At 37.4% G+C, this 24,437-nt stretch overlaps 1 protein-coding gene across 4 annotated transcripts in view; it reads left to right on the top strand.

Moving 5' to 3' along the window:
• C24H2orf76 (chromosome 24 C2orf76 homolog) overlaps nt 1–23,653 on the top strand; it is a 54,975-nt gene extending 31,322 nt beyond the window's left edge. For 3 of the 4 annotated variants that reach the window (XM_041739883.1, XM_041739882.1, XM_041739884.1), the window contains exons 4-7: nt 6,787–6,837; nt 10,789–10,826; nt 15,450–15,531; nt 23,194–23,653. In XM_041739883.1, coding sequence (XP_041595817.1) covers nt 6,787–6,837; nt 10,789–10,826; nt 15,450–15,531; nt 23,194–23,270 — 248 coding nt within the window. In that variant the 3' untranslated portion in view covers nt 23,271–23,653. The remainder of the gene's footprint in view (nt 1–6,786; nt 6,838–10,788; nt 10,827–15,449; nt 15,532–23,193) is intronic. The other variant, XM_041739885.1, reaches the window with a different exon arrangement.
• The last annotated feature ends 784 nt before the right edge of the window (nt 23,654–24,437 follow it).

The following is a 24,437-nucleotide window of genomic DNA, read 5'->3' on the forward strand; positions in this document are numbered from 1 at the left end:
TCATTAACTAAAGTCCATGGTTTCTTATGGTCTCCTTAGTGTTTATCTAACATCTTTTTTGTGTTCCAGGATCTCTTCCAGAACTCCACACTACATTCAATTATCACATCGCCCTAGGTTCCTAGGGCATCTGCAGGTTCTTGTCACATCTAAACTGCTTCATGGCTTTCACAGTTTTAAGAAGCGCGGGTCAAGCCTTTTGTAGGACAGCCCCCTAGTGGAATTTGCTTGATACCTTTCTTGTCATTAGCCTGGGGTTATGGGTTTTTGAGAGGAAGGTCATGAAGGTAGAATGTCACTTATTCCATCCTATCAGAGGTATGTGCTTTGCACATGATTATGATCGTTGCCATCAGATCACCTGGCTGTGGTGGTGTTAGGTGAAGTTACTCTCCCCTCTTTTCATATCACACTGTTTGGAAGAACAGCTCACACACAATTCAAGAGTGGGGAGTTATGTTCTCCCTCCTTAAGTGGGGTAATATCTATATCATTTATTTGGAATTTTTATGCAGCGGGGGGGGGGGGGGGGCGGATTTTATTTTGTTGTGTAAATTCTTCTGGCTTTGGCCCCTGAGAACTTTAGTTGTATTCTGTGCCCCTTTGACATATGCCATCTGTGTGTGTGTGTGTGTGTGTATTGAGTACTTAGTCACTTTCTGGTACTATAAGATGCTTCAGGCTCATTGAGTGTATTTCCTGTCCCAGTCCCAGAATCAGCCATTTCTCAAAGGAATTCTGGTTCCTGAAAGCCAGATCTGGGTGCTAGGGGTGCTCACTACTCCTAGCGTATTGTTCTTTAAAGCTCTCTCAGTTGAAAGAGTGAAGAAATGTATCAGCCTGTGTATATACACATATCTATCAGTATTTTCATGTCACCATCTGTATGTATCTGTATGTTAAACATGCGTCCTTCCTGATATTTTCCAATCCATTCCAACATGTACCTCCTGGCTTCCACCCGTGCCCCCTCCCCCCACCCCACTGCCTCTTTGTATTCTCACTCCAAGAATGAGAATCTGGCTCCTGTCATCTGCCATCCATGGATTTAATTTTCGAATTCCCTTATCCATGGCTAGCAGTATCAGAGTTGTTAATCTGTATCCTTTGGGAAGCAACTTGTTATTAACTAGAGTACAGTGCTTCTGTGCAGTCCCTTTTGCCTCAGTCTTAAAAAAAAAATCTCTTCATTGCTACAGTCACTGAGGTCAGCAGCTTTTCTTCCAGCACCTTCAGGAAACTTGTTTCATACATTTGCAGGACTCCTGGATTCTCTTGTCACCATCTGCATTCTTTCCTGGGATCCTCCGTCCTCCTAAACGGTGGTTTGTTTGTTTGTTTGTTTTATACTTTGCATACATTGAAGTTCACTCTTTGTGCTATAAAGTTCTATGGGTTTCAACAAATGAATAATGTTGTGTAGCCACTATTACACTATCATACAGAATAGTTTCACTGCCATGAAAATCCCCCATGCTTCACTTATTTATCCTCTCCTACAAGCCCCAGGTAATCCCTGATCTCTTTACTGTCTCTAGTTTTACTTTTTCCAGGCTATCATGTGCTTGGATTTATGTAATACGTAGCCTTTGCAGACTGGTTTCTTTGAATTAGATACATGTATTTAAGGTTCCACTGTGTCTTTTCATGGCACATTATATCATCTTAATTTCCTTCAATCTGAAACAGGCCCCATCTTTTGTGAATATGAAAGCCTTTTTTTTCTTATTTTATAATTTTTCTGCAAATATATTTTACCATGTAAAGAAAAACAGTAACAATATGTTTTGGGGTTAATGGAAATAGATGACAGCACTAGCACAAAGGCTAGGAGGGAGAAATGGAAGCACAAGATTTTTTCACAATCTGTAAAATGATACAGTATTGCTTGGAGATAGAACAATAAGTTAAAGATATTTACTGCAGACTTGAAAACAACCATGTGCATGCACAAACACATCACCTAAGAGTTATAGGTAATATGCCAACAAAAGGGTTAAAATGGAATCATAAATTGTCAAATAGGTCAATCCAAAGGGAGATAGAAGAGGAAATAACAGATGGACAGAACAAAACAGAACCCAGATAACAAAGTGGTAGATTTAAATTCAATCATATTAATAATCACAATAAATATAAATGGTCTGAACACCCCCTAATTAAAAGACAGACCTATAACAGGAAGTTCTAAATTATATGTTGCCTATAAGAAATGCTCTTTAAGTATAAAGATAAAAATCAGTTAAAGGTAAAAGGATGAAAAAGTTTCACCATGCTAATACCAATCAAAAGAAAACTGGAGTGACTACAGTAACATCAGATAAAGTAGATTTCAGAGTAAAGTTTATTACTAGGGATAAAGACTATTATTTTATAATGGTAAGGCATCAATTAATCAAGACAACATAATGATTCTAAATGCTTATGCACCTGACACACACAACTTCAGAAATATGAGGTCAAAACAAATAACCTACAAAGAAAAATAGATGAATTTGCAATCACTGTGGGAGATTTCAGCATTGCTCCCTCAATAATTGATGGGACAAGTAGATAGAAAATCAGTAAGGGTACAGAAAACTTGAGTAATGCTATTGGACTAAATTGGCCCAAGTGACATTTATAGAACACTCCACCAAATAACAGAATATACATTCCTCTCAAGTGCACACAGAACATTTACCAAGAGACTATATTTCAAGCTGTAAAATAAGTCATGACAAATGTAAAAGGATTAAAGTCCTACAGTGTATGTTTTCTGACAGTGGAGTTAGATTAGAAATCAATGACGAAAGAATCTCTGGAAAATTCTGAAATATTTGGAAACCAAATAGCATACTTCAAAATAACCTGTGAGAACATGAGAGACTCCTAACTCTGGGAAACGAACTAGGGGTGGTAGAAAGGGAGGTGGGTGGGGGGTGGGGGTGACTGGGTGACAGGCACTGAGGGGGGCACTTGATGGAATGAGCACTGGTGTTATTCTGTATGTTGGCAAATTGAACACCAATAAAAAATAAATTTATATAAAAAAATAACCTGTGAGTAAAAGCAGAGATCAAAAGACAGGGTATTATGAATTGAATTAAGATGAGTATACAACTTTTCAAAATTTGTGGGAAGCAGGTAAAATAGTACTTGGAGGAATATTTATAGGACTAGAAATGCCTAAATTAAAAAGATGAAAAGGTCTCAAATCACTTCAGCTTATATGTTAAGAAATGAGAAAAAGGTAAGTAAATTAAATCCAAAGTAAGCAGAATAAAAGAAATAATACAGATTGGAGTAGAATATAGGAAGCACAGAAAAAAATCAATAATCAACCAAAGTCGATTCTTTGAAATACATGAAACTGATAAAGCTGATTGGGAAAAAAACGAGAGAAAACACAAGTTATCAGTATCAGCAGCAAGCGTTGTTGCACTACTACAGAATCTCTATAGATATTAAAAGAATAATAAAGGAATATGTTAAACAACTTGATGCCAAAACAAAACAAAACAAAACAAAACAAAACAAAACTTGATGCCATAAATATGTTATCCCAGGAAAGTGGAGAAGTTCCTTGAAAGGCTCAAACTACCAAATACTGTATCTTAAAATGAACAACAGTTAAAACACATTCCCACACAGAAAACTCTAGTCCCAATTTTAGTCACTGGTAAATTCTACTATATGCTGAAGGAAAAAAAGATTCCCAATTCCACAGAAACACTTACATAAAGTTCCAGAGGAGGAAATATTTATCACTTGATTTTCTGAGGCTATTCTTACCCTGCTGTCAAAACCAGAGAATGTAATCAGAAGAAGAAAAAAGAAAAAAAAAAAAACACTACCAACCATCTTTCACACAAAAGAGATAGAAAATTTCATAACCAAAGTTTAGCAAATCAAATCAACAGTATTTAAAGAGGAATAATACATTTATCTTAGGAATGCAAGGATGATTTACTATCAAAAAATCAATGTAAAAAAGACAACAAAAAGCAGTCAATGAAAAAAAAAAACCAAAAAAAAAAACCAAAAAGCAGTCAATGTAATTCATTATATGCATAGATTAAGGGAGAAAAACCATATGAATATCTCAGTAGATAAAGACAAAATTCAGCATCCATTCCTGTTAGAAACTCTCAGCAAAGTAGGAATAGAAGGGAACTTATTCTACTGATTAAGGATATCTATGAAAAATGGGTCTCCAACATCATACTTAATGGTGGAAGACTGAGTGTTTTCCTCCTCAGATTAGGAACCAGGCAGGGTTATCTGCTCATGATCACTTCTATTCAACACTGAGCTGGAAGTTCTAGCCAATCTGTTTAGGCAAGGAAAAGAAATAAAAGGCTTCGCTATTGGGAAGAAGTAAAATTGCCATTATTCACTGGTGACATGATTATCTATATAATAATCTATTATTATTGTTATGAATCTTATCAAAATCCTGCAGAGTCTATTAAAACACTACTAGAATAAGTGGGGCTTAAGCAGGTTGTAGGTACAAGACCAACACGCAAAAATCAATTGTTATTACTGATATATGGCTGGAAACTTACGAAAAACTTTTTGTAATAGCATCACAAAATATGAAATAGGATACATTTGCTAGAGGATAAGACTTTTGCACTGAAGACTCTTAAAACGTCAGTGAGGAGTCCAGACTGAACGAAAGACAATGATTTGATTTTTTTCAAATGTAGGCTCCTCTGAGTGTGAGCCATTTCATGGAGCCCTCTGTTCTTACCTCGTGCCTTCACAGTGTTTCATTGTCTTGTTCAGGAACTATAAGTGGTAATAAATTAAACAGATCTAATTCCCCTTTCTGATGTTTCATTAACACTTCTTTGGCTCAGGAATTATAAGTGAGAAATACAAAAGGAGAAAACGAAGCTTCTGTTTTCTGGCAAGCCTAAGCTAAGAGGTTTCAAGTGTCTGCCAGGTGGATCCTGGCTCTAGAGAGGTTTTCTTGGACCTACAGGGTTTTAAAAGTCAGAGAATTTCACCTAAAACCTCAGAGTTTTGTTTTTAGTGTTTTCATTTAAATGTTTAGCAAACCAATAAGAATGGCATGGCAACAGCCCCTTTAATAGGATGCACGCTCCCAGATTTCACAGCACCCCTCACCCCGTTCGACCTGTCTACTCACTCAGGTCAACTGGCTGGCCCATGTGAATGTGTTTGGCTAAGAATCATTTTAGTTTTTTGTTTTATGTTTGAACATTTGTGCCTGGGACCAGCCTGCTGAGTCTGAGCCATTCATGCTGGACTGGGGGGTTCTATTGTGTAGCAGAAGAGCACCACACTAGTAAGACCTAGCCCTGGCTGTGAACATACCTTCGTTAAAGGTGTGACATGGAATATGTGCTCTCAAGAGTGGGGACTTGTCTTGGTAACTTCTTATTTACCTTGTCCCCAGAATGCTTGGTAGTAGGTATTTTAAATGCATGTAACATAAATGAATAAATATGTTAATTTTTGTATATATTCAGCCCTCTAAAAGGTAAATGTGCCTAGAAAAAAACACTCCCTAATTCCGATGTGTGGGTTTTGTCAAGTTTTCTTTATAAATAACACATGCATGCAGTTTTAAGGTCAGAACATAAAAGGAAATCAGTAAAAAAGAATCTCCTTCCCACTTCTCTTCTACCAGTACACCATACTCTCCCCAACCCCAAGAATATAAAAACGAATACAAACATATATTCTTACTTTTCCCCTATTTTACTTGAAAGGTGGCTTACTTTAAAAATAATGGTCTGGGGAGTACCTGGGTGGCTCAGTTGGTTAAGCATCTGCCTTCAGCTCAGCTCATGATCCCAGGATTCTGGGAGCAAGCCCCACATCAGGCTTCCTGATCAGGAGGGAGCCTGCTTCTCCCTCTCCCTCTGCCTGCTGCTTCTCCTGCTTGTGCCCTCACTTGCACACTCTGTCAAATAAATAAAATCCTTAAAAAAAAATTGTCTGCCTTATGCTTTCTTTTATCTTTAACATATCTTGAAGATCTCCTTAATAGAGCATTTCCTTTGCATCTTTTTTTTTTAGTTGAAAAATATATTTCCTTTTTGGGGCATATTATAATTTAATAAGTCTCCCCAGTGGAGGACATTTGGATTTTTATGAGCATTTGCTATTGTAAGCAGTACTACAGTTAGTACCTTTGTATGTATGTCTTATTACACACAGGTGTGAGAGTGTGTAAAGTGTATCTCTGTGATCAATTCTTGAAGTGGAATTGCTAGATCAAAGGATATATGCATATGTAATTTTGATCTATATCAAATTGCCCTCTGCCATACACACCCTCTCAGGCATTTGAAATCCTATTTTAAAAAGAATATTTAATTTGTTTTTGTTTTCTTTTCTTTGAGGAGTTAGAGTAGTTACATTGTAGGTTATCTGAATTTTGGTAAGAGTAATAACATTTGTCTTGATCCTTGGTTTCTATACTGGCCTGACCAATCCTCAGATTCATATGCTAAATGAATGTCACCATATAGAAAATAGTAGCTCACCCAGGAATGCTATGTATAGCAAATGCTATTGTATTTAATAAAATGACAATTCATTTAATAATGTGACTGAATTCTTAGTTCAACTAATAACAGCTCAGCATCTCCTCAATGCTTCCATTGTTTTAGATGACCTTTGGATTTTGATGGCATGTTAGCTTCATTTTGTGTTCTGTCAAATTTTTGAAGTGGGCTTAGTCTGGAGATCTAGAAGAACATAAAAGACTATGCATATACCACAAGTGTCTATATGAATATGATAAGAATAATATTTCTCTTACAGATATTCCTTTAAGGACCAGCCTGCCACCACCATTCAGAAATTATAAATATGGTAACTAATTTTACTTTTTAAAAACATATTAATATAATTTCACATTAGTTTCATGTTGATAGCAATTTGAATTGGGTTTTCAAAAATGAAGCTACTGGGATGCCTGGGTGGCTCAGTGATTGAGCTTTGCCTTCGACTCAGGGAGTGATCCCGGAATCCCGGGATCAAGTCCTATGTCCGGCTCCTTGCGTGGAGCCTGCTTCTCCCTCTTCCTCTGCCTCTGCCTCTCTCTCTCTCTCTCTCTCTCTCTCTCTCTCTCTCTCTGTCTCTCATGAATAAATAAATAAAAATAAAATCTTAAAAAAAATGAATCTACTATCTATAAATAAAAACCAACATGGAAACTTATTTAGAAGTATAGGAATTCTGGTGTATCCCTGAAGTGAATTGTAATAGTGTATGAAAGTGGCCTATTTGTGAGCAACAAATAACATGTTTGGCAAATGATGTCTAAAATGAATTTGTCAGGTAACCGGGAAAGGAAAATGATTTAAGACTAAGAATTAAGAGGTTAAACATTTTAAATATCACTAACTTGGGCACAGTATATAGTAATTTTGTTGTAGTAGTTGATTTAAAAAAATGCGGTAATTAGGCAGGTAGTTTGGTTTCATTATTTGGTATAAAGATGGTACAGTTATTAACCTTCAGCACAGTGACACTCACCAAACTTTGAGACCTCACTTGAAAATTATGACGCATCTAATAAATATTTCTGTTAATTGGTACAGGGACATTTTTTGAAGTATAAATTTTTTATTACCTCGGATCATTTTTTGGAGTGCCTTTTAATTCTGTTCCCATTTGGTGGAGCAACTTATGACCTAAAATACTTTGAAATCACAATCTTCACCGTGTGTATGCATTCTAATATCCAGAGACTAATTGTGAGGTCATAAGGGGTAGTCAAGCAGAAGTTGAAGGCACTAAGCGGAAAGTACTTTGATTTATTGGGCTTAAAGAATTTACATACTAAATATTGAATAAGAGAAAGGAATAAAAAGCACGATTAAGTAAATATGAAACTTCTCAATTCTGGCTTTCAGAGTATAATGACTTGCAATATAATCTTAAACTTGAATCAACCTACAGATGCCATTTCCTTTTCTGCATGAGGGGTGTGTGTGTGTGTGTGTGTGTGTGTGCATGTGTGCGCGCGTATATATGCGTACATATTCAAACTTGTGTTCCATGTAAACTATTTGAAAGATAAATTTTAGATACCTACAGCATTAGAGTATCTGACTGTTACTCATCATGGTGATAGATCATGTACCTTTTATATCTTCCCACCTTATGAACAGTTTTGTCTTAGGAGTTGAATACTATTCAGGTGAATTGGCAGAAGAAGTAAATACATTTATCTCTGACATTAGAAACTAGACAACCACCAGGGTTTTGATAGACTTCCAGTGACTCAGTCTGAGTTGGGTTTGGCTCTGTAACAATCTGTTGCTTTGTGTCCAGCAAGAAAGGCCAAACGTCACTTTCTCACATGTCATTGTCCTCCAGTATTGCCACCTGCTCTGTGGAAATAGAACACATTGGGTGTTGGGGAGTGGAAAGGGTGCAGAGTCAGATTTCTGCTTTTCTGGTTGCGGTCTCTGTGCCCTTGGGCAAAGGGCGGGCTTGCTGTCCAGGCCACGGGGAGTCTGAGATTTCTCAGGGCCCCTCCTCCTATTTAATTGGCATCTACATCTATGATTGGTTTATCCCGACCAGACTGTGTTCTAAAGCACATCGGATGCTGTCTTATTTTTAAATCCTTATTACCTAGACACTGTGCATGTGTGCAGTAAATACTGGTTAGCTGTGCAGTGCAGGGCCACTGATACTGTTTATTTCCTAAGGCTGTATGAGATTAAACCATGCTTGTGTGAACACATCAAATGCCCCACAAATATATTATTTTTATTTTCAGGAGATTACTTTCCTCAAGGAATTTGCATTTAGGGTACAATACCCACAGATGTTGTTTCTGTTAACAATGAAATTTTTTTTTAAAAAAAGAAGTAAAAACAAGTGAAAGATTATTCAACAAGGAAAGGGACATTATTAGTACAGTATCTTTTGCCAGCTTGTAGTTTCTCTGACCCTCTTTTTTTTTTTTAATTCATTTTAAAATGAATTTATTTATTCATGAGAGACATACCGAGAGAGGCAGAGACACAGGCAGAGGGAGAAGCAGGCTCCATGCAGGGAGCCCGACATGGGACTTGATCCCGGGACTCCAGAATCATGCCCTGGGCTGAAGGCAGACGCTAAACTGCTGAGCCACCCAGGGATCCCCTTCTCTGACCCTCTTAACAAGTCTTACCAGTTTCTGTTGGAGACAAAAATCTGAAAAATTCTGTTCAAGTCATTTCTTCTTCTGCTTAAAAAAAATGTGGCTTTCTTATTGTGGGTTTGCTGGACCCATAGAGCAAGGATTTATCTAATTTAAAGGCTCTTTAGCAAAATATATAAAACATGATTAATATTTGGGAAGGTCAAACCACAGTTTTGCATGTTGGTTGTAACAGACTTTAAGCAGAATCCTTTTACTTAAAAAACTGTTACTGGCTTTACTAACTTGTCTTTAATAATAAACCGATACCCATCTATAGTGAGAAAAAGATAATAGGTAACTCAGAATAATAGACAATCCAAAAGCCAACTTGTTTATTTTCTTGTGTACGTTCTGAGCTTATTTTTAACAATTGTGCTATATTTACATTCCATATATGCATTTTTCACTTAGATTTAGTTTTAGTTCTCAACTATATGTAGTTACAGTCCTAGGATTAGGCAGATATTGTGTTAACAATTGCAATAGAGGGTGACGGGCACTAAGGAGGGCACTTGATGAAATGAGCACTGGGTGTTATATGTTGGCAAATTGAATTTAAATATTTAAAAAATTGCAATAGATAATTGAAAGTTGACCTTTTAAAATCAGAGTGCTAGAGCTCTTAAGTGGATTGCAATCCTATTCTCTTGTATTATTAGAACAGTTAAGGCCTGTTTTTTAAGTAGATTCTGTCACTTCATTTTACTGTTGGACTTCTTTATTGAATTGAATGGTATGATTGCTAGAAATGAATTTTAGTTTAGGTTATGAGTCTATGCAGAGAGAATAGTATATGTAATCATAATACATTAATTAGCTGGTTAAATAAAACTGAGTGAAGAATTGGAAACTTTCTGACTTGAAACCCGTTGAATGCTCAGCCCTGGCTATAATTAAGAGCTCACTGTTGCAGAGTCAGACTTTACCCAGTGTAGAGAAATGACTTATTAGAAAAGCACAGTGTAGCCTGACTTCAAGATAAACAGATTAAGGAGTGAAGGAGGATTGAATAAAGCAGATTAGGTGGTGTGAACCTGTGCAACATTTCAAAACCAGGAGGCAAATACTGATATTCTTTGGGCCTTAGCAGTCCTGCTCGGATTACCAGTGAGCCTGAACTCTGAGAGTGGTAATAATTTGTCAGGATGATAATTTGACCTCCTGTCACTGTATGTATTCTGAGAGATTGGTAGGATTTTTTCAACTATTTACATTAATGTCCGAAATGTTTTATATTATTTGCTAATCATAGCCTTTTGTGACTCCAAAAAAAAAAAAAACAACCAGGATAGAGTAATATCCACCCTTTTCTAAGGGAAAATGTGCTGAATTCACTGCAGGTTATGGCACACAGTTGCATGTGTCAAAGACCAAGGCTTTTTTTTTTTTTTTTTTTTTTTTTTTAAGACCAAGGCTTTCAAAATATCTTTATATATCAGTCACCTTTAACATGATGCTATATAAAAGTAATTTTTCTTTTACTGTATTCTAGATTTTTAAATGGAGCTGATCATAAGGCAAGGACTTAAGTTTCTCAATTTCACAACTGTAGCCTCCCATTTCAGATTATTCAAATGAAGTTTTAAAATAATCTTTTACAAAGACTTCTTTTTTCCTTTCAGATAAACTCAAGATTGTTCATCAAGCACATAAAGCAAAGGTATGTTTCATATGTACTGTATCTGGCACATAGCAAGTAATCATTGTTGGCTTTCTCAGTGAATAAGTGAATGAACACACATACTTCTAAATTATTTTCCATTATAATAGCATTTTAAAAATTTTGTAAATATGCTTTCTACAGCCATTAAGGGAAAAAAAAAAAAACCCCACTAAGTCCCTGTGAGTAGGAGATCCTTTTAAAAAATGTTAATTTTTTGAAAAGCAAAAACAAGCACAAGCACAAAACTTGGTAAATTGAGGTTACAGATAAAGCCATTCATTGTCTGGCAGTCTGATCCACTTAATTTACTTAATTCTGTACCAGAAGGAAAGAGCCAAAAGCAGTTAGAAATAATCTGCTTTTTCTGACCTAACTCGTCGTATGTGTAAGAGAAGATCCAGCACTGTGACTCTTGGGAACAAACCTACTTGCAGAGAGGTCATGGCCTGCAGTTCTAACAGTGTCTTACCTGCCCCAAACAGAACTGTTTATCATGTATTTACATTTCTGTTTTCTCATTCTTTTTAGAGGAATATATTTATAAAGCCACAGTCGAAGGTTTGCTTCTCATACAGACTAGAGCAATCTTTTTTCTTGAATCTCAGTGACTTTGCATTGACTCCTCATTAAAGCCATTATCTTATTCTGTAATTCTGTAATACAAACTACTCAAGAGCAAGGGTCCGTAATTATTCTTCATATCTCCAATAGCTGGCATAATGCCTCATTCATAGGAGTGTTTCTGTAACAATTTTTGAATTAAGTGTTTCTTGATTGATTATTTATTTATTAGAGAGAGAGCGCACACAAGCACACATAGAAGGAGAGGGAGAAACAGACTCCTCCCTGAGCAGGGAGCCTGATGAGAGGCTCCATCCCAGGATCCTGGGATCATGACCTGAGTTAAAGGTAGCTGCTTAACTGACTGAACCCACCCAGGTGCCCCAAGTATTGATTTTTGAATTCACCTAATTTCATTGTTTTCTCTAGTCCTGGACACCCACTATAAACTCATTCAGCTTTCTCAAATAACTGTATACCAGAGGGTACAAAGAAAATGGCATGAGGGTATGGCTGTCGACTCTGACTTAGAAACTTCAAAAACATTTTTTTCCTTGTAGCTTAAAACAACACACATTTATTCTCATAGTTTTTTAAAGGCCAGAAGTCCAAAATCAGTTTCACTAGGCTAAAATCAAGGGCAGGACTGGTTCTTTCTAGTAACTTTATTTTTTTATACCAAGGTTGTATGTACAAACTTGACAATATCCCTTGTCAGATGCTTTAAAATTTAGTGTTCACATGTGTCGGGAGTTGTGGTGTGGAATCTGCACTTTGTATGGGTACTAGAATGTCCACTGTGTCTGGCCATGGACATCATTCTTTTTCTCTTTTCTCGGCCAGGTGGGTTTATAACTTTGTCTCTAAAGTGTGGAGAATAGGCAGTGTGGGTTTGTCATAGGGGGAAAATACACACACGCGTGCACACACACACACACACGAAATAAAGTTATAATGAAACAATATGCTCTTTGAAAAAGTTGTAGAATATTTCATGTCTTCTCTACACAATGTTGCATTTTTACATTGTTGGGCTTGTTCATATGCTCATATTTTCCAAATGAAAACCTAATTCTGTAATATTCAAATAATTGATATTATGATACTTAAATCAAGTATCATTTCCTCATGTATTTGGAAATCTCTTAGAATGGTTTCTTATATTGTAAACACATGTTCCAACCTGGCATGTTAGAGTTATAGAATTAGAGCTTATCTTTCCAATTGAGCAATGTATTAAAAGAGGGATTCCCAAAACAAATTATGTTGCTTAGAATGTTTCTAGAACCTGGCTTTATAAATTTTCATCTAAACCACAACAATTCTAGTTAAGTACAGACTATATACCTCCTGGGGATGATTCTTCCCATTTTCTCTGTAGCTTTTATAAGGAAAGGGGTTGTTATATTTTTAAAGATACAGTTTTAAAACTTCAGAAAAACTTTACCCAAAAGCCCTCGTTGTGCTTTATCCAGCTTCCAGACATTTTTCTCATTTCCCCATCTGCTTCTACTTCCCATTCTCTGTTCCGCATCTGTAGGGCTTGTCAGCATCCATGGGACCAGCCCATCAGTTTTCCAACCCAGCTGTGATTTTTAGTTCCGTTTCTCAGCCAAAGGAAGAGACTTCCAAATGACTCCCACATCTTCATGAACTTGATCACGAAAGGCATATTCCCCATTCCCCTAATATTCTACATTTAGAGGCTTTCTTAATTACCAGATATCCACAGAAATTTCTTCCCATTATTGCAATAAAAAGCTGCCTGGATACCTTCTCACGAGAGCCTCCTATTTGGACTATGAGCTCGGTTTTTATTGAATAGATGAATCAATAGTACAGTGCAAGTAATTACCATAATATGATTTATGGTTATCAAGAAAATGTACTTGTGTATGTATTATGGATTATAATCAGTAGGCTGTTTGCAGAGTCAGAATAATTCCTATTAAAATGATTTAAAATAAAAACTCTAATTTCTCTGTGAGTTTGGAAACCAGATAGCTACTCTTGTTAAAAGTTTATGAAAGGGGGATCCCTGGGTGGCGCAGCGGTGTAGCGCCTGCCTTTGGCTCAGGGCCCGATCCTGGAGACCCGGGATCGATTCCCACGTCGGGCTCCCAGTGCATGGAGCCTGCTTCTCCCTCTGCCTATGTCTCTGCCTCTCTCTCTTTCTCTCTGTGTGACTATTGTAAATAAATTAAAAAAAAAAAAACTTTATGAAAGGAAGAAGTCATATCCTAGAATAAATTTTATAAGAAATGTCCAAGATCTTTAAGAAAACTTTGGAATGCTAGTGAAGATCATTCAGTTGTCCACACTCACTGAACTGAACTCCCCTTAAGATCTGTGCATTTTATGTATTTATTTATTATTTATGTATTTCTTATTTTTATTTATGTATTTATTTATGATCTTAGTCCTGGGATTGAGCCCCACTTGGGAGTCTGCTTCTCCTTCTGCCTGTCCCCCTGCTCATGTGTGTGCACTCTTGCTCTCTCTGTCTGTCTTGCAAAAATAAATAAATAAAAATCTTAAAAGACAAAACAAATAACTCCCCCCCTTAAATTCTGTGCTCTGGAGGTCAAAGCCCTGTACTTTCCAGTGGGTGAAGTTATGGTCTGTGGAGCATGGCTTCTGGGCCTTCTATTTTGGCTACTGGAGTGGCCTTTCTGTTCTCTTTTAGCCATCTAGAAATAGACTATGTTGCTAAGCAGCTACATTCTGGCTGACAGGTGGTACTGTTTGTCTAACTAGTGGTCACCTCTATGCTTTTTAGGGGCAGATATCAACTCAAAATCTTCTCCTATAGTTATAATGTTTAACTGGATTTATAAATTTCATTGGAGGGCAAACTCATCCACCGCCATCCCAAACCTCATAGAGAAAGGTTACTGTCAGTATGACATAGGATCAAGTTAATATGACATCAGATCAGGTGTTTACTAGGTAGGGCAAAGTTTTTAGATGCATAGACTTTTGGCCATCAAGGTAAACTTGCTTGTCTCCAAAGTCATACTGATCAGAGCTCAGGCCTCAGTTCCATATACTCTTGGGTCTGGTTTTTTGTTTGTTTGTTTTAAGATTTTATCTATTTATTTTTTTCCTATTTATTTGAGAAAGAAATGTGTGCGTGTGCACACAAGTGGGGGTGGGGTGGGGGGTAGGAGGGTGGGAGAGTAGAAAGTGGGAGAAAGGAAGGAAGGAGAAGGAAAAGCAGACTTCCCACTGAGCAGGGAGCCCAATGAGGAGGAGCTGGATTCCAGGACCTTGGGATCATGACCTGAGCCAAAGGCAGACGCTTAACCCACTGAGCCACCCAGGCACACCCTCTGGGTCTGTTTCTCAACTTCTTTGACTCCTAGTGTGTTGTGAGGATGAGATAAGGAGGAGGACGACGATGACAGCCACAGAAGAGCAGCAGCTAAATGGAGAGGCCTTGCTCTGTGGCTGACACTCCCTTACGGTTTTCTGTACATCATTTCATTTCATGCTCACCCCAGGGCAAAAGAGAAGATTCATCCCCCCCCCCCGCCCCTTTTTAGAGCTAGAGATTGAGGAGCATGGAGTGGGAAGGGGGACAGGGAGAGAAAGAATCTTAAGTAAGCTCCATGCTGGGCCAGTTTGTAACCTGATATGGGGCTCCATCTCAGGACCCTGAGATTATGACCTGAGCCAAAATCAAGTTGGGCGCTTAACCAACTGACCCACCCAAGGCCCCCTTCCTTTTTTTTTTTTTTTTTTTTACAGAGGAAGAAACTGAGTCTCAGAGAGGCTGTGTAGTTTGTTTAGAACATATAGGGGGGCATGAGTGGAACCCAGATTTTTGTCCAGACCCAGCCCCAAAGCTCTATGCCAGGGCGCTGTCTCCTCAGTGCTTATAGAGTTGTGCACATAGTAGGCACTCACATCCATTTGCTTCTGCCCTGACAGTGATGGGAACAGCATGTGACTTTGGTTATTGCTGTGATCCAGAGTAACATTATTCTGTGTCTTCGAGAAGTCTTACCAAATATGAAGCACCTATGAGTACTTATAAGATGCAGGTTTTCTTTCTAGACGAATGAGCTTGTTTTGAGTCTGGAAGATGATGACACACTCATGCTGAAAGAAGACAGCACGCTGCAAGCCGCTGGAATCGGTGAGAAAGAACGTGGTATGGTGCTGGAGGGGTGCTCGCTTCCCCTCTCTGCTGATGCTGGGCTGATGATGTTTGGATAACTCACCGCAAAGTAAATGCTACCCTTGGTGCTCTTTACTCTCCCTGATAATTATTCAGAGGAGGAGGATGAGAATGATGTACATTCAGATCATTTGACTGAGGGCAGGAGATATCTGCTTTCCAAATGTGCAGAATGCAAATAAGTTCTTTTCTGCAGGTATGCTCAGAATTCTGCTGAGGGTTATTTTAAGTGATTGACAGATTATTACTCACTTAATAGCCTACTTACTCTTTAGAGCATCATGTGAACTGATGGTTTGAGAGAAATGGACCTGGTAAAACTAATGTGGAATAATGAAGTGAGATGTTGTTTGTATAACATGCAGCGTGACTTCTAATAGTCCTGTAGTTCACTCAGGGCCCTCTGAGTCACGGAATTTCAAATTGGAGCCCCGTGTGTGCAGTTAGAAGGGGGCCCGAGTTAGCTTTCCAACCTACAGTGTGCAAGTAGTTCTGTTTTAAAGAAACGCCATGTGCCATGTTTTGTCACCATTAGATGTCACTGTAATTCTGTGTATGTACATCTAAAGATTATCTGGCAATAGGAGTGAAGATTTACGAAGACCGTGAGCTGTTGAAGATGCTATGCCCCTGACATACCTTTGTGGTTGGCGACTCTAATGAAACAGCACAGATCACACTTACTTTATAATTATACACACTGGTTAAGGGGCACTCTAGAGTGAGGTTCATGTTAGGAAGCCTTACAATTTTTTTTGACAGGTGTTCTATTGAGTTATTTTAGTGACATATGTCAGGAATTCAGTTTTGAGTGATGTGTGGCTAAAGTGGGTTCCTGACAAGTCTTCTAATTTAAATAGGATTTTTGTTTTGCTTTGTTTTGTTTTTAAATAGGATTTTAAATCACATGCTACAAAGTCTTAGACTTACTTTCCTTGTTTGTCTACCATGAGCTACCTTTAGTGTCTTTTCATATTGTAAATATGTAAGATTGCTGTTATTTGAAAACAGTTTTTATTTTAGCATTTATTTCTTCCAATGCTACTATTTTACTATAGCAAGTGGCACCTAGAAGTTAGGCCTGCTTGTTGTTAAAGCATAAAGATATAATTATTATAACAGACTGGTTTGGTATTGATGTAGGGATTGAAAACTCCATGGAAAAGATCAGAAACAAACTTAAAAAAAAGTTAAGATTTCACAAAATGATAAAGTTTTTACCTCTCAAAGAAGGGGGGTAAGAATGAATTAGCCAGAAAATGGCCCATTTGCCAAAGCATTTGGGAAAATAAAATTTAAATCATATCTCAACCTTTATTTCAAAATAAATTGTAGATGGATTATATGTCATAATGTAAAAAAAAAAAAAAAGAATTTTAAATAAAATGTAGCTTAGTAGTTTCCTGATCTTGGGGAGAAGAGCTCTCCAAGCATGACCTTGAAGGCAGAGTAATAAAGTGGGGAGAAATGATAGATTTGCCTACATAAAAACTAAAAAAATGTAAACAGAGTTAAAAGGAGAAGCACTAAACTATACAATAATATACTTCACATATGACAGAAAGTCATTAGCCTGAATTTATAAAAAGCTCTTACAATTAACTTGAAAAAAGATCAGAAATCCTACCGATGGAAGAAATAGCTAACATGAAAAATAGGTCAGCCTTATTAGTCCGGAGAGAAATGCACATGAAGATAGATGTTATTTTATGTAGTACCTAGTCTTGTGGTTAAGAATTAGAGACCAGAGCCAGAGTGCGTGGGGTTTACAGCCTGATTCTGCTGTGTACGGGCTGGGTGACCTTGGACAGGCAGTAATTTTAAGCCTCGCAGACATGAAGAAAAGTGATAGTATCCAAGAGAGTTTTGGGAAGTGGATACTCTCTTGTACCATTGTTGGGAACGTATATTTCCTCTAACTTCCTGTAGGTCAAGTTGGCCAATAAGACTTTGTCACTCTTAACTTTCTGTTGCAACTGTTAACCAGGCCAACAGGAATATGCTTCCTCAACCTCTGTGTCACCCCTGAGGTTGAGATGTGCCTTCAGAGGGGTGGCGGGCTTCTCTCACCTTCCTCATTTGTGAATCACCATGTAGAGCTTTCTTTACTGAATGGAAATAGAATGTGTTGTGTGATACCATTGTTGTTTAAGAAGGTATATATTTACACATCTATAGGCATATATGAAGAAAAGATTATGTAACAAAATTGTAGAAATAGTTCTCTGGGCAGTGGCATGGCAAGCGATTTTTTTTTTCCTTCTTGCTATTATCTAGTTGTTCTTGTAATTTAAAATTTTTCTACAGTACACTTGTACTATTTGTAAATAAAGGACTCAATTTCAAAGAATAGACTCCTAAAGTTGGAGAAAATTGATTTGAGTGAGGGTTGCACATTTTACTTATTTTGTGACCTTTCATAAGGCATTTAGTATTTTTGAACTTCTGTTTTGATTTCTGTAAAACAAAACAGAAGCAATTAAACCTGTTTCAAAGTGTTGTCCTAAGAGATGAGTGGAAAAAAACCACGACATGAAAACATCTGGAACAATGCACGTGGAGACCCTCAGAAATATGTATTTGGAAACCATTTTAGAGAAAGCGATCAGCAAATGTTTTGAATTTATTAAAAACCTGAATTGTTGGATTCACTGTCGTTAATTTCAGACTTGTGTAATAAGCCCCTGTAGAGGTAAGAATCAAACTCATCGTCATTCTTGTTTTAAGGCCATGGATCTTTGATGAGAATCTGATTCTTTTCACGAGTTCCCTATTGGTTTGAGGGTGGTGTGAGAACCTTACCCTGCCTTTCCGTCCTGGCAAGCCCACAGCCCCAGTGGCTTTCTGTTGTGTGTGTCCCTCCGTGTTGCCTGAAGCCAGTGTGGCTGTGCCCTGAAGAAGCTTCGCTTACACACGGGGAAGGAGGCGATGGTCCTTGGAGAGGAACAAAAAATTCTGACTGGGAGTCAAGTTGTAAAAATGACGCTCGAAGTGTGTGATTTTTTTCTAGGGAAATTTCCCCTCCCTTGGTGCTGTGTCAGGTTAGGTTTTTAAGCAGTTTAAGGGAAAATTTCTAAGTTATCACTCTCCCTTTTTACCACTTGATCCTTCGGTAGAGCTGTCACTCTGCCATCACAGCCAGTTGCCATGGGAATGATGCCAATGTAACAAATTTATCATTTGACTTTCCTGCAGAATTCATGAAAGGAAGAGAAGGACTGTGTGTGTTGGAGGGCAGGGGAAATTAGGGGAACAAACTTGTTTGAAGATCTCTTTTCTCACAAGGAAATTCTCCAGTTCCTGCTCTGGCCTTTTATCTGCATTGCAGATCCCAATTGTATATTCTGCGCCTGACGTCGGGGCACATTTTTGCTTGTGGACTCAGAGCTAAAGGACATAAATAAAAAGATTTGCTTTTTGGAAGGAAGAAGAAAAAGCTTTACTTAGAGTTGTTATTTGTAATTGAAAGATTTTTTACCTTGTCATTAATGATTGTAGTTTTGTGGACTAATTCCCCTAAGTGGTAAATTTGCATGTAAGTATTTTGGGGATGTCGTTTCATCTCATTCTACTACTGTTATCTTTTGAATCCTCTTTCCTAAGGAAAATGGTGGCAGGGTAACTCTTTTCAAGCCAGCTGTGTTGTACTGGAAAGATTTTATTTTATTTTATTTTAAATTTTTTTTTTTTTTTTACTGGAAAGATTTTAAAACAAGATACCATGGACCAAACCATAAGTGCTTATCCGAGGGAAGAGTTTTGTGCATTAAGCCTGGTCCTGTAATCATGCCGAAGCTCCCCTGTGGTCTGTTTTCATTTTGCATGTCAACTCTTGTCGTCTGCCCACAACCATAACCCTGACTTTGTGCCCCACACCTTTTGATTATCTCAGATGTATAGCTAATATTGTAGGATTCTTTGGCTCTCACTTCATCAAGATCGTGTTTGATTTGTGTTTCCTGAACGTTCAGGTCTCTCCCATTCTCTTTGGAGTAGTAATATCTTAGGGCCCACATGCTTTCCTCACTTCACGAGGAAACACCAAAACAACAGTACTCAGGAAAGTAGGTGAATTTGGGATTCCAGAACAAGGGGTCTGGACTGTCCTTCCTTTTTACCGTTCCCTCATCGTTGTGGGAATCACAGGGCAGTGTCCAGTCTATAAGAGGTTAGATTTATTTTACTATCTGTTTTCTTCAAACTTGTTTGAAATCTTCTCTGCCCCCTGATCAAACAAAACAAAACAAAACAAATATAAAATAAAACACTGTGATTGGGAGCTCTTGGCCAGATCACTTTGGTGCAAACTTAAGAACAACTCAGCTGAAAACAACAACAACAACAACAACAACTCAGCTGTGAGTGTAGTTTTGAATAATTTGTAGATTAGGATTTTATGACCCTTGGAAGGATGGGACATACTCCTGGACCAGGAGAAAGGGTGAAACTTTGTTATTTTGGTCTCAAATTGCTGCAGAAACCAGACCTCACTCTTTCTTTATTTTTTTTTTCTTTTTTGGCCAATAACCTGCAATTATTATCACATTACAGCCTGGCCTGATCATTAATTGTCTGTACCACAGAATCCGTGCACATGTATAGGTCTCTCTTCTCAGATAACAGTTACTGTGGCTTTCATGCCTACTAGTACAGGCTAGGGAGTTTGAAACTATGCAATAAATCCTCATCGATAGGTGAGTTTTTTGGAATAAATAGTTAAGAGCTTAAGTATATTGCCTTGAATTTTTCTTGAGATTTACCATTTAACATTGGGTTTTTTTACATCCTTTTATTTAAAGTCATTATTATTTTCTTGTTAAAGATGAATGAAAAAAATGAAAAGAATGAAAAACATGAATGAAAAAAGAAAGATGTGTATGTATGGGGTTGACCTATTTGGACACATTATAAAATTATTCATTTCATTTTCCAAGTTTGAATGTCCTGGCTTGCATTCATTTCATTAAACTTGAAAGTCAGTATGAAAAGGGTGCACAGTATTTGGAGAGTTCTTACTTGATTTCATTTGATAGTAAGACAAAGGGATGAATCCAGCACTGTATTTATTGGATTTTAGATTTTACATTCATTTCAGATTCACTTGCCAGGGCACTATGCACCTGAGTGCCCTGCTGCCTGCAGCACATTTAATTTAAAATCAGGTGCCCTAGGGGACTGGCACACAGTAGACTTCCTGAGGGTTCTTCTGGAGCCATTTTAAATAGAATCGAGGAAGCAAGAATTTAAGGGATAATGGCCGAAGGGGTGATTATGCAGAGGTCTTGAAAATCTTCTGTAATTTGTTTTCACTTTAATTGGCAAGTAAATTTGTGGTATAATTACAGGAAATCATCCTCAAGCATTTTCAACAGAATTTTACAAATTTTCAAAAGCATTCTGTTTGAGGACCACATTACTAAAGTTTAAAATACAATTTAGGCCTTACTTTTGACTGTTCAGAGTAACCCACTTTGAATTTGTGTGCTGTTTCCCAATTTTTGAAGGGTTTAAGTTTTATCAGCCTTTGTGAAGTATTGGAGTTTAATCCATTTGTCAGTCTTGTTTGCTTTTTTTTTTTTTTTCTGAAAAAAAGATATTCATCTGAAAATCTTTATCTTGGGGGATTCCATTTTGAGCATGTATTGTGAGAGATGGCATATAAAAACTTTAGATAAGCAAGGAATTGACCTATAAGTTAATTAGACCCAAGAAAACCTACATGTCAAAACAAAAAAATGCTTTGTCAGTCTTTTCTTCAGCCTATTCTGAACCTATTATTACCATCCCGAGGAACTATATGATGCATTCGTTTCTCAAAAGGGGTACAGATAAATGTCAACTGCTGTAAGTGAAAATTGTAATTACAGTTAGTGTGTATAGAGCAAAGTGCTGCGTGGGCAAAGCACTATGTAAAGTTCTGTATGTAAATAGCAACTTCGTAGATAAAACCTTGCATTATGATTATGAAGAACAGAGTGCTTTCTTAGCTTGTTCTCCATTTGGAGGATGATTAGCAGCACTTGCAAATGACATAGGTCTACCTTTGGGATGGCTTCCCTTCAAAAAAGGAAACCCCAGGAGCTTTTTTATAAGGGAATAAATCTCTAAATATCTTCTCTTTGAATATTGAATTTTCTGAAGCCCCCTTTTCAGCATTTTACTGATTCCAAGTGTGGATCCTCTTAGCTGTCTTTCAAATGCGCTTTTCTTGTAAAATTCAGCTGTACATGAACTTCCTGTTTGCCTAGGGTTCATCTGTCTCCAGCCCCTCCTTACCGATTCTCTGTCTCAGCTCGGCCCCCGTCCCACCCCTAGGCTCACTGTGCCGAGAGTTTGCAATCTGATTTTCATCAAGATTAATCTTCATTTAATCTTGAAGATGCAGTGGGACTGGAATGAGGATCTGAGACAATGGGTGACTTTATTCTTTCAACACGTCTGTATTTTCTGTAATGAGCATGGGTCACTCATGATTGAGAAACAATAAATCTGATATTCTTAAAATCAGCAAAGCCATTTTTTTTTTTTTACCTGAAATGTCATGCTAAGCTCCTTCATTTCATTCTTTTGTGATAAATTCTAGTGATGAGATGAGTTTGGTAAACTAAGAAACCAGTGGTAATCCTTGGCATCTTTCCCTAGTATTCTATTTATTTGGCTTCAAGAGTTTTACTTGGCTGTTTTTAGAGGATATGTTAATTGAGTGATCGGTATTCATTACAAATAATCTTGTCTGTTTTCTTGTCGAGAGTCTGCAGGCCCTTTTGCTCTTTCTGTAAAAGCTAAGCAGACTGTATTAACTTCTGGTTTAATTTAGAAAAAAAAATGAATGTGGAACTTGTTGGCGCACACCTTCAAGAATTGCATGTTTAATAATTGGAAGGCTCTCCATCAGATTTGTCTCCAGTCTGAATTAATAATGTTGCTGACTTATTGTTTTAGAAGACAGAGTCCTTGACCTGCTAGGTTGAAAGAATTGTGACTGCTCTGCTCCTTTGCGGGTCCTTTAGCTGTGCCATATCCCCTGTGAATAATTAGAGGTGTTTGAAGGTATTGCGGGAGAAGCCAATTTGTGTCTTTCACTTTGCATATTGTTGAAGCCTCATGAATTAGTCATAAGCAGGCAAAAAATTAACTTCTTCAGACACATATTTTGATGGGTCATGAGGGAGAATGTAAAGTGATCTGTAAAGTATTCTACTGATCCTCTAAGTATTAAATTATTATACCTACAGGCTAATTTCAGAGGGGAAAAAAAAAGCATTTTCCCTCCTCCTTCTGTAACTGAGCAGCACATTTGGAAAAAAATAAGCGACTATTTTCTAGGATTGTTAAGGGGACTATAGCATGAGTAATTTTATGGTTTCCTGGAAACCAGCGTCTTGTACTCATTCTTGTTTTTAATTTTTTTTTAATTTTTTCTTTTAAATTATTTGGATTCTAAATTCATATAAAGACAGCTGATGCCTCCTGTTGATTTGGTGAAATGTGAAACCAAACAAGTAGCTCATCTTTCTCACCTTAGGCATCTGAAACACTGAATCAGAGTAATATGGATTTCAATACTTGCTTAAGATCTAGTTTTACATTAAAATTTTTCCATTGTCTTTTTTTTTTCAGCTCATGAAACTGAAATTGCATTCTTCTGTGAAGAAGATTATAAGAACTACAAAGCTAATCCCATTTCATCCTGGTGAAAACCTCTTGGGGTCTTCCTTTTTGCATACCTGTATTAAGCTCTTTATTCCACTAGTGAGTTTTTGAAATTGACAAATACACTAAAAATTAATCTCAGGCTCTGCTGTTTGAGCTGAAGTCTGTTGTGTTTTCTCCTTCTGCAGGTCTGCCCTTTTTCTTTCTTGTTGGAAAATAGTATATTTATGAGAAAAACACTTAAAAAAAAAAAGTAAAAGAAATAGTTATCCAAAAATCACCATGGAGGGGTCCCTAGGTTGCTCTGTTGGTTAAGTGTCTGCCTTTGGCTCAAGTCATGATTTCAAGGTTCTGGGATCGAGTTCTGCGTCACGCTGGGCTCCCTGCTCAGTGAGGAGTCTGCTGCTCCCTCTGCCCCTCCCCCTGTTCTTTCTCTCTCTCTCTCTCTCTCTCTCTTTCTCTGTATCAAATAAAGAAAAAAATCATGGAATATTGGTTCTTTTAGTCATAACTTATTTTTCTGAAATTAGGGGTTATTTGGATGGCTTGCATGTTGGGTTCTTTAGAAAGATTATAAGACTAAGGTCATTCTGTTCATTTTGTATTTTTCTCATAGTTTTATCAGAACCACTGTACACTGTTACTGTCTTTGGTTAGCAGAGATTAAGAGTCTCTCATGACTACCAGGCTACCTTTTGCTCATGATGATACACCACCATGCATGAATTGAATTGTGTGTATTTTAGAGAGGTTTTCTGATATAAGAGGGTTTCTTCTTCTTTTTCATATTTCATCCCACACAAATAACATGGCTGAATTTTTTTTCCTCCCTGAGTTATGTTTCCTTACTTTAGGAGCAGCTATAATAGAGCCAAACTCATTTCTTTGGAGAGAGAAGGTAGCAGGATGTTTGCACTTCTGGAAGAAAATTGTTCATTGAGAACAAGTCTAAGTCATGGAAGATACATTCTTTCAAAATAACTGGTAATGGCTACTACCAGTACCTGAAGAGTAGGGATTTCAAAAGGGCCCTCTCAGCCAGCTAATCAGAACTCCACGGGGTTACTTGGCTCTAGAATTATTCTAAGAACCTTAAAATTGCTGGTAGGGCAGATTGGTTTCATTGTGGTAGAGGCTAAATTAAGAAAAAAAATCAGCTTTGAAAGTCTGGTTAACATAATAAGAATATGGTTTTTTTTTTTTACTTTGCT

Source organism: Vulpes lagopus, chromosome 24 (genome assembly GCF_018345385.1).
Source record: "Vulpes lagopus strain Blue_001 chromosome 24, ASM1834538v1, whole genome shotgun sequence".
In the NCBI taxonomy this organism is placed as follows: Eukaryota; Metazoa; Chordata; class Mammalia; order Carnivora; family Canidae; genus Vulpes; species Vulpes lagopus.